At 44.9% G+C, this 10,802-nt stretch overlaps 1 protein-coding gene across 1 annotated transcript in view; it reads left to right on the forward strand.

Moving 5' to 3' along the window:
* Positions 1 to 10,463, forward strand: part of CSRNP2 (cysteine and serine rich nuclear protein 2) — a 127,309-nt gene extending 116,846 nt beyond the window's left edge. Inside the window, exons 4-5 of the mRNA XM_063952291.1 lie at positions 4,401 to 4,697; positions 5,111 to 10,463. Of these exons, the coding sequence (XP_063808361.1) occupies positions 4,401 to 4,697; positions 5,111 to 5,950 (1,137 nt within the window). The 3' untranslated portion in view covers positions 5,951 to 10,463. The remainder of the gene's footprint in view (positions 1 to 4,400; positions 4,698 to 5,110) is intronic.
* Positions 10,464 to 10,802: the final 339 nt, after the last annotated feature.

Consider the following 10,802-nt stretch of genomic DNA (forward strand, 5'->3'; position numbering starts at 1 on the left):
TGGGTCCACGGTTATCTGGGCTAGTTTGCTGCGCCTAGGCATAACATGATTTATTAACATAAACCCTGCATCTATTGTTCTCCGCTGCAATACAATACAGAGAACAATACAGCAGGGGGTTAAGTCTGACTGCCCAGTCTCAGTTAATCCTATTAAAGGTCAAGATAAACATGGACCCATCTGTACCTCCGACATTGCTGCCCTGCTCTTCGTTCCGCCTTGTCTGTTTATGTACATTACTGCCGTCATATTGTCCGACTGAACCTGAATGGCTTGATCTTGAAGAAGATGCGATGCCTGTAGAAGGGCGTTGTATATGGACCTTAGTTCCAGAATGTTGTTTGGAAGAATGGCTTCCTGACTTGACCATTTTCCTTGGAACTGTTCCCTCTGGGTGACCTCTGCGGCTTGCATCTGTGGTTAGCAGAATCCAATTTTGAATCCCGAACCTTCGGCCCTCGGTCAGGTGAGAAGTCTGAAGCCACCACAGAAGAGAAATCCTGGCTTTTGGCGACAGATGGATCCTCTGGTGCATGTGAAGATGTGATCCGGACCATTTGTCCAACAGATCCAGCTGGAAGGGCCTTGCGTGAAACCTTCCGTACTGCAGCGCCTCGTAAGCAGCTACCATTTTTCCCAGAAGGCGAATACATAGATGCACTGTTGTCCGGGTTTGTCTTAGAACATCCCGCATCATCGACTGGATCACCAATGCTTTTTCCAACGGAAGAAATACCTTCAGCGCCTCCGTATCCAATATCATCCCCAGGAACGGAAACCTCCGTGTTGGTTCCAGATGAGATTTTGGCAGGTTCAAAAATCCACCCGTTATCCTGGAGTAGTTGGGTTGAGAGGGCAATGTTGACTAACAACCTCTCCCTGGATCGTGCTTTTAGCAGCAGATTGTCCAGGTACGGCATTAAGTTTACTCCCTGTTTGCAGAGGAAAAACATCATCTCTGCCATTACCTTGGTGAACACCTTCGGTGCCGTAGAGAGGCCAAATGGCAGGGCCTGGAACTGGTAGTTACAGTCCTGTAATGCAAACCTTAGATAAGCCTGATGAGGCGGCCAAATCGGGATGTGGAGGTACGCATCCTTGATATCCAGAGACACCAAGAATTCCCCCTCCTCCAGACCTGAGACCACCGCTCTCAGAGACTCCATCTTGAACTTGAACACCCGTAAGTACGGGTTCAACAACTTGAGATTTAAAATGGGCCTTACCGAACCGTCCGGTTTTGGAACTACAAACAGGTTGGAATAATAACCCTGGTTTTGCAGCTGAACTGGAACTGGTTCAGTTGCTGGTTTTCTGGGTTTACCTCTATTGCCTTTGAAGGCCGTAGAAGAACCTTTGGTTTTGTTTTTAAACTTCGCTGTCAGAAAGGACTGCAGAGTTGGAGCAGTGTAGGATTTTCTAGCCGGGGGAGCTGCGGAAGGAAGGTATGTAGACTTGCCCGCCGTAGCCTTGGATATCCACGTATCCAGTTCATCTCCAAAAAGGGCTTCACCTTTGAAAGGTAGGCTTTCCACGCCTTTCCTGGAAGCCGCGTCCGCAGTCCACTGGCATAGCCACAAGCCCTGCGTGCTGACCCGTCAATTAGATTACCTGACCATTTAGCAATGACACTAGAGATCCATTCACAAGCTATAGTGGGTCTCTGGGCCGCCCCCGCAGCTGAGTACAGAGATTTGAGAGTGGTCTCAATCTTACGGTCTGCAGCATCCTTCAAGGAAGCTGCCCCAGGGACAGGTAAAACTATCTTACGTGACAGCCTAGAAACCGATGCGTCAACTATTGGTGGGTTTTCCCATTTTTTCCTGTCATTCTGAGGAAATGGGAAGAATCTGAGTAACCGTTTTGGGACCTGAAATTTCTTGTCAGGATTTACCCAGGTTGCTTCAAATAGGGAATTTAATTCCTTAGATGCAGGTAAAGCAGCTGAGGATTTCCTTTTCACATTAAAATAAGATTCCTCCTCATCCTCTGATACCTTATCAGGGATGTGCAGGACTTCTCTAATAGCTTCTATCAGGGCCTGTATACCCTGTGACAAAGCTGCATCCCCGCTCCCCTTCCCATTATCAGCTTGCTTGATTTGGGTCAGTGTACGCTTCTGTGGACAAATGGTAGGGGTCTGAGACGCTGGAATGACCACTGAATCTCTTCATCAAGTCATCAACAGATTGCCTTAAGTATTGTGTCTGCTTCTCATTTTGGGATAATTTATTTGAAATCATCCCTTTTAATGAATCTAACCATACTGGTTCAGATCCACTAGCCTGAGAATGTGTACTATCCTAAGTACACCGCAGTGATCCCCAAGATTGAGAAAAACACTCTGCTGTGCATGACACACACTCCTTTGACATAGTAAATGTGAAAAAATACACACACACACACACGAAAATAGGGTAAAACAGTTAACCTACGCAGAGCCCTCTAGGGAGACACAGAGTATAATGGAGCCAGCCACACAGTGCCCCTATAGCTAAAGTACAAGTTTAGCTGGGTCGTAAACTAAGTACCCTAAATAGAGTTTAGTATACCAAATATTGCTTCCCCCCGTCCTTGCTATGACCCCCTGGTACCGCTTAGGTGCTCTGGAGTCCTTGTGGAGGAGCTGCGCTTCCCTTCCAGTCTGCCTGGGTATAGCTGCAGAGGAAAAATGGCGCTGGTGAGCTGCTGGATCCACTCATAGTGAAGCCCCGCCCCCTTAATGGCGCGCAGTCTTCCCATTTTATTTTATACTGTCTGAGATAATTTCTGTTCTACAGTGGGTTAAAACCCCTGTAGAATTGCTGCCAGTGTGGGTATATGTGTGTTGTGGCTTTAGCTCGCCCCTCACAGCGGAACACACAGCACCCTGTATGCATCTGAAGCCTGGAGCCGCAGCCTGCTTGTCAGCGCTGCGCTCCTACCCCTTGTGCCGCCAATACAGCTGGTGACCCGCTAACCGGGACGCCTGACACCTACTCACCACTCTTACTTCTGGCTCTGTTAGGGGAGGCGGCGTGCTGCGGGTCTATACGCTCGCCGTGGTGGGGCTTGCGAATAGGACCCTCAGGAGCTCAGTGTCCTGTCAGCGGGGAACGGGACCATTAACCCTAGAGAGGTTGGGCCGTTCCCCCCCCAAGTCCCACAAAGCAGGCAGTCTGGTGCAAGCCAGACCTGCCTGAAAACAATAAAAAAGAAAAGAAATGCAGAAACTCTTCAGGAGCTTCCCAACCATGACCGGCTCTTCCGAGCACATTTTCTAAACTGAGTCTGGTAGGAGGTACATAGAGGGAGGAGCCAGCCCACACTATCCATTTCTTAAAGTGCCCATGGCTCCTAGTGGACCCATCTATACCCCATGGTACTAATGTGGAACCCAGTATCCTCTAGGACGTAAGAGAAAAAGACGCTCATCGTTTCCAAGGTTCACGGCACTCACGCGTTGTGTAATGCGACTTGTAGCGCACAGAGCAAAGCTGTAAGAGGACACATCTGTAGCTGAAATTGCAGGGTGAGATAGTAACATTGTTTCTAAGGTTGAAAAAAGACAATTTGTCCATCAAGTTCGACCTGTTAGTGATCTCCCACACTGTAATATTTTTAAGACTAATTAACTGTTGTGAATGTCTGCCAGCTCTAGGAAGAGTTCTGGTGGTTCCGAACTCCTTCCATTTATGGATGATGGAGGCCACTGTGCCCATTGGGACCTTCAAAGCAGCAGATATTTTTCTGTACCCTTCCCCAAATTTGTGCCTCGAGATAATCCTGTCTCAGAGATCTACAGACAATTTCCTTTGACTTCATGCTTTGTTTGTGCTCAGACATGCACTTTCAAGTGTGGGACCTTATATAGACAGGTGTGTACCTTTCCAAATCATGTCCAATCAACTGAATTTACCACAGTTGGACTCCAGTTAAGCTACAGGAACATCTCAAGGATGATCAGTGGAAACAGGATGCACCTGAGCTCAATTTTGAGCTTCATGGCATGATTTCTTAGTTTTTTATTTTTAATAAATTTGCAAAGAATCTCAAACTTTTTTCACGTTGTCATTATGGGTTATTGTGTGTAGAATTTTGAGGGAACAAATTTATTTATTACATTTTGGAATAAGGCTGTAACATAACAAAATGTTGAAGAAGAGAAGCGCTGTGAATACTTTCCGGATGCACTGTAGCTGTTTGTTAAGCTTTACTGTAAAATCAACAATATTATTTTATATAGACCAGTCATGTCCAGTAATCATTTACATGTAGCTAGGTAACTAATGCACTTCCTTTACTCCAGTGCTGGTCATTCTATAGAAAATAAAGTGTGGCTTCCTGCCCCCATTGTCTGCTCTCCCCTGAAATCACATAGATTCAAGTCCATAAGTGTATTTTCTTTTCTCCTTGGACAGCTGACTAAAAACGGTACAGTGGAGTCTGAAGAAGCTGACGGCCTCACCTTGGAGGATGTATCTGATGAAGACATAGATGTAGACAATGTAGAAGTGGATGATTACTTCTTCCTTCAGCCATTACCAACAAAGAGGCGCCGAGCTCTGCTACGTGCAGCTGGTGTCCACCGTATAGATGCAGATGAGAAGCAGGAACTCCGAGCCATCCGTCTTTCCAGAGAGGAATGTGGGTGTGACTGTCGCCTCTTCTGTGATCCCGAAGCTTGTCCATGCAGTCAGGCTGGGATCAAGTGTCAGGTTAGTGGTGATGTATGTGGGAGTGGGTTTGTCCCTCTGGAATCCTCATGTTAAAAACAAACTGTCCATATAAATAGTCTCTGTTTTGAGAATTTCTATATATGTTCTGTAAATTACCTAAGTGGATGATTCCTGTCCCAGAAGTGCAGTTGGGAGCCTAGCATGCTTTAATTAACGATCAGTGAGAATTTTGTTTGTTTTAGCATAAGTGAACATCTGGTGTATTTTTTAGGGGTTTTGGAGGGGTTTAAACTTTAGACTTTGTAGAACATTACTGTTAGTTTTAATAAAGCAGATTATTTTGCTTAATTTCTCTTGTTATTGCTATTTGCTGCAAACAAGCCTCCCTTTATACTTGTTTAGTGTCTTACACTGTACCTTCCTCTCTATTCTTTTTATTTTGACCCTTATAGGTGGATCGTATGTCTTTTCCATGTGGGTGTTCCCGAGATGGCTGCAGTAACATAGCTGGTCGTATAGAATTTAACCCTATCCGTGTAAGGACTCATTACCTCCATACTATCATGAAACTTGAGCTGGAAAACAAGCGCCAGCAACCACACCCCCAACCTCTTGAAGAGAAGCTTCCTCATGCCTCTCTTACTGCCCATTCACACCAGGAGACACAGGACTTTAATGAATTCATTGCTGAGAACTATCACTTGGAGAACGAAGCTGCTGTCCGCCACCTGCAGAGTGCAGAGGAACGCCAAAGGCTGCTTGATGAAGGCGATGAGGCCTCTAGTGGCTCTAGTCTCAGTCTGGACTCAAGTGTTGAGAGTCTAGAGGTCTGCCTTCTGGAGACGCCCATCTCTCTGCCGCCGTCCACCTGCCATACCTCCATCAGTCCTGGCTTGTTGTCTTCTGGTTCCTCTGTCCTCTGTTACACTGATGAGGATTCAGGAAGACCAGCTACGCCACCGGATTACACTGATGTAAATGTTTTTATCTATGATCACAACTCAACAGGCTTAGGCACAGGGTCTGTAATGACCAAATCTGTCCACTCTAAGACCACAGAGCTAAGTGGTTCTATGAAGGTAGATGCAGACGATTGCGCAATGATGACCCCCTGTTCCAAAGAGGTTAACCCAGTGCCAGGGTCTGCTGGGAATTCCTCACACTTGGCAATGCAAACTAACCAGCCACTAGAAACCTCTGTAAGTGACGAGGGAAAGCTGCAGGAAAATTCTGACAGCCAAACCTCCTGGCCACGCCAGCATTTTTCTGCAGAGAATTCATTGACCGTGTGACGTTATTGGCAAGTATTTTGCACAAGTGACTCCAACTTCCCCCCTCCACTTATACTTCCTGTCCCTCCCTTCTATAACTACCCTGTGCTCACCAGTGAGAGATATCTATTTATACTTTGTCTTCATTCCCCAACCTCCATTTTTGTTAGAGGGTCAAAAAAATAATTATATATATATATATATATATATATATATATACACCATGGGTGGAGGAGAGAAAAGCAGAGATGGTCCCTTTTTTTCCTATATTTGTTTTGGAAGAACGGTGATAACTTGAAATATGCTTTGCAATTAACAGTTTGTCCAAACCAGTATAATACCCCTGCTAACTTGCCATGGAGTACACTTGGCTTAGTAGGTACGATGTTTACCATGTTGCTGGGTTTTGTTGCAATATTTGCCCCATTTCTTACTTGGTGACCACTATGACCTTGTAAAAGACACTATTTAAACACTAGTTTTTATAACTTTATTGACAAGTCAACAATGCCGCAGCTATGGCTCTATGGCCAAATTAAAATGAATTAAAGAGAAATCCTGTTTGGCAAGACCAGTTTCCCGCTGGGAGGCAATCTACCGTTTTTCCTGTGCATGATTCTGACCGTCAGATGGTTGTAGCTTTCTGGCGCCCTGTGACAGCCAATGGAAGCTTAATGTGTATATAACATGCCCTGGTAGTATGGTGCTATTAAGTAGGATTAGACTGACATCTCAAGTGTTTGGAGAGCGGAGCTGCCTTTTTGTTTTACTTTTTAAGTTTCAAATGACAGTGCAAAAGCACTTTATCTTCAAGACCTAAAGGACTCTCCTTTTTAAAGCTGCTAATCTTCAACCTGGACAATTGAAGGGGATAGGTGTAATTTTTGTGCTCTCAAATGTGCTAGACTTTCACCCTTATGGATTACGCTATCCATTTAAAGCATTGAGCCAATTTCATTAAGGGGATTGTGCACGTGTATAAACAATCAATGTGTATAAGGTTCATTGTTAAGTAGGTTTTTACTTTGCATTGTTGTGTTAAATTATGAAATCATCTGAGAGATGGGATAAAAGATATTTATTTCCGAGTACTGATGATCAGCCTGTTTCATTCTTATTTTAGCAAACTTTTTAAAAGCAGATAGGCCCTGCAGAGTGTAATGCTTCTGTTACTGTCCTAAACCAGTCGTTGACAATCTAAGATTGATCTAATCTGATTAGTAAATGAGTTTAATTTGGCTAATGAGGTTGTTGCCACCTTCAGCTAGGATAGTGCGGAGTTCAATCTTTGTAGAGTTTATTTTCATTTTAACGCACAAAGGTTAGATTTGGTTATTTTTAGTTTATTGTAAACCCATAATAAATGTAAATGCAGCCAGTGGTTTGAGGCCAGGAGGAGTCTGCATACTGAAAATAAATGCACTGGAGCAGTGTTGGAGGTCAGAGGTACAGTAAGTCATGGAAAGGTAATCATGTAAGAGAGCCCGAAGAACATGCAAATAATGTCCATTACCCACCAGCCTTCAGTTATGGTGTATAGTGCCTAGGAGTCAGGCCTGTCCGTCCACTCTGCTCCCATTGCTTGTTCCTGCATTGATTAACTCGACCAGGACTACAAGAAGTTCTGCTCAGATGTTATTTTCCTCTGATTTTCTTTCTCCTCTGATTTCTGTAAGTACTTATCATGCTTTGTGAAAATGATAGTTTGCTGTCTGTGACACAAGTAAGAACAGACGCTTGTAATTTAATGTAAATAGCCTAAGAGCCATGATCTAGATTAAGGTTCTTTAGGCATGCCTAAATTTGCATATTTTCCAATTCTACCAGCAATACAATTGGTGACCAACTCATTCTAAAAGATTCCCATGTGTTTTGTATTTTTTAATTCCTTAACTTGACGATCTAGAAAACATGCACTTTTAGGGATAACAGAAGGCACAATTTAAGACCATTGGTTCTAGAACCAGGTATCTCAACTTGATTCCAAAAGTATGTTCAGTAATTATTGTATTGAACGATTCCTAATTCTGTTTTGGCAGTTACTTGAGGGCTGTGTTGTGAGAACCTGTTTAGTATCATTGCTGTCAAAGTTTTTCATGGGTAGTTGAACATAAATACATGTTCATAGGGAATACATACTATTTACCGGCGGCCAGGGTGCCAGCTGTCAAGATACCGACAGCGGCACCCCAGCCGCCAGAATGCCGGCAGCAGGGCGAGCGCTAGAAAGCCCATTGCAGGCTTATATTCTCCCTCTATGGGCGGTATTCAATTCTTTTCACCCCTTTCCACACCCGTTCTATTTTTGCCCTCGGGTGCGTGGTATCATTATTTCAGCTCGCTACCTCCGGAGTAGCGAGGCACCCAACCCTTTTACACGGCTAAACCTGATTATAATGGGCACGATATGCACAATAACAGGGATCATTTTAGAAACGAGATTAGGCGTGATATATCATTTGAATACCACCCTATGGGTGTCGTGGACACCCACAGAGGGAGAAAAGCCTGTGGCGCCGGTATTTCGGTGGCGGCATTTCACCGCCTGTCAGTATTCCGGCGGCAGCATTGTGACCGCCGGGATCACGACAGGTGGTCTTGTGATTGCCTCCCATTTATAGAATAAGTCAGCTCATGGAATGGTCTGTGTAGGGTTGGAGGGTGGTTGGTGTCACAAATGAATACCATTTCCCTAGATTAAATACAGAACTACTTTAGAATATTAGTAGCAAAGAAAAAAAAAACTGAAGATGACTTTATGTACAATTTGGTCTAAAGTGGACTTGTTGAAGTCCAGCCAAGGACACCCATATAGCTTTCCTTCATAACTAGTGGGGGATTTTAAAATTAGACGGTGCTTATGTCCGGTCTCTGGACATAAATGATTGACCTAGCGAGTTAATATGGGAGGAGATTGTAATTGTGGCTGAAAGTTGTAAGGATACTGGAGTTCTTATCTTAAGTGAAACACTTCCCTTTAGCCCATTAATAGAGTAACATAATAGTTTCCAAAAAGTATGATGTGGACAGCACAGGCACAATAATGACCACGTGAGTTTAAGTGGTAGGTACAGAGTCTACCCACCTTTCCCCCCCCCCCCCCCCTCCCTTCCTTTCATTTAGCATAATGCATCCAAGGCATTCATACACTGGTAACAATACTTGCTACTTGCTTCATAGCAGTTGTATGTAATCCATTGACTGAAACAGCCGCCAGTACTTCCATCCTGTGGGAAGTATATCAGGCCTTGGAGAGAGATAAAGTGGAGTAGTTGCCCAAAGCAATTAATCTAGTTCTGTCATTTCAAAGACTGTGCTGGATAAATGGCTGTTAGAAGCGGAGTGGTTTCTTTGGGCAGCTTATCCTATTATCTGTCTCCAAGGCTTGATAGATCTCCCCCATGTCTATTATGGGGTGGTGAAATTGAAACAATCTTTAAGCAAGACCTTTCATTTTATTCTGTGTAGGGGCGGCTTAAGAGAAGAGGGATCCCGTATGCAGACTCCATGTGGGCCCCCTTCTCTCTTGCGGGCCAGAGTGTATTGTGCATGCGCACGTCTATGGGAACATGGCACTCAAACCATGTTCCTGGTGATTTATGTTTGGTGCAAGTCTCTGAGAGTATAGTCACCGTATTGTTTTCCTGGTAATCAGTGCTGCACCGATGACGTGGGGCTCTGGAGATGTAAGTACGAGACATGGGTACAGGGTGTGTGATGTGGGCACAGGGGCACCATGTGCCTTGCACCCATTATAGGGCCACCTGCCTCCGCACATTGGTCTAGAGGTTCACAACGAAGCACTGCGGTCATGTCACCATCCACATTTTTGTAATATTTCTAATTTTTCACAGATATTGCCATTAAAGTTTGTACTACACTGAGGCACACAATTGTTAGGGGATATAGAAAGCAGTACCTCTCCTGATTCGGTAACATAATATACATAATCTGTGGTTTCTCCTAATATCAATTACTAGATTCATTTAGTTTATTTACAGATGCAGAACAATTGAATAGAATAGGCTACAGTGCCTTCCATTCAATGCAGCTTGGCGTGATTATATAGACAGAGAATAGTATAGTGGAGATTACACTGCAAGAACACGCAATATACTTCTTCTGTTTTTTAACTTTTGCTAATTACTTTGTAAAATCTGCTCTAATGCACTTGTGCTTTAATATAGATGACGGCTTTTCACACGAATGGTCACAATATATGTAAAATGACAACAGCCTCTATATTTTCTTGCAACAGACTGGCATTAGGAGGTTTAGGGGGACATTTACTAAGCAGTGATAACAGTAGCGGATCTTGCCACGGGCAAGCAGGACTTTTGCCCGGGGCGCCACCTTCCGGAGGGCGCCGGCGCCATCCGGAGGGCGCCGCACCATGGCAAGATCCGCTGCTGCTGTGGTGCCCCCCGCTGTCCTGCTGTCTGCTGTGAAGGGAAACTAGACGCTACGCGTCTAGGTTCCCTTCCTGGAGAGGACCTTAACTGTAATGATGTGCGGTGCGCGTTGACGTCATCGCGCACTGCACAGCAAAGGTCCTCTCCACGAAGGGAACTAGACGCTTAGCGTCTAGTTTTCCTTCGTGGAGAGGACCTTTGCTGTGCGGTGCCCGATGACGTCCTCGCGCACCGCACATCCTACTACAGTACAGGGGCCATAACGGACCACGCCCCCTGTATGAAGCCACGCCCCCTAATGCCGCCCGGGGAGCAAGAAGCCCCTGGACAGGCCCTGGTGATAAGAGCGGAGAAGTGAGCCAGTGGAGAAGTTGTCCATGGCAACCAATCAGCACTGAAGTAACATCTATAATTTGCATACTATAAAATTATACAGAGCTGCTGATTGGTTGATGGGGCAA

The sequence above is a fragment of the Pseudophryne corroboree genome, chromosome 2 (assembly GCF_028390025.1).
Source record: "Pseudophryne corroboree isolate aPseCor3 chromosome 2, aPseCor3.hap2, whole genome shotgun sequence".
Taxonomy (NCBI): Eukaryota; Metazoa; Chordata; class Amphibia; order Anura; family Myobatrachidae; genus Pseudophryne; species Pseudophryne corroboree.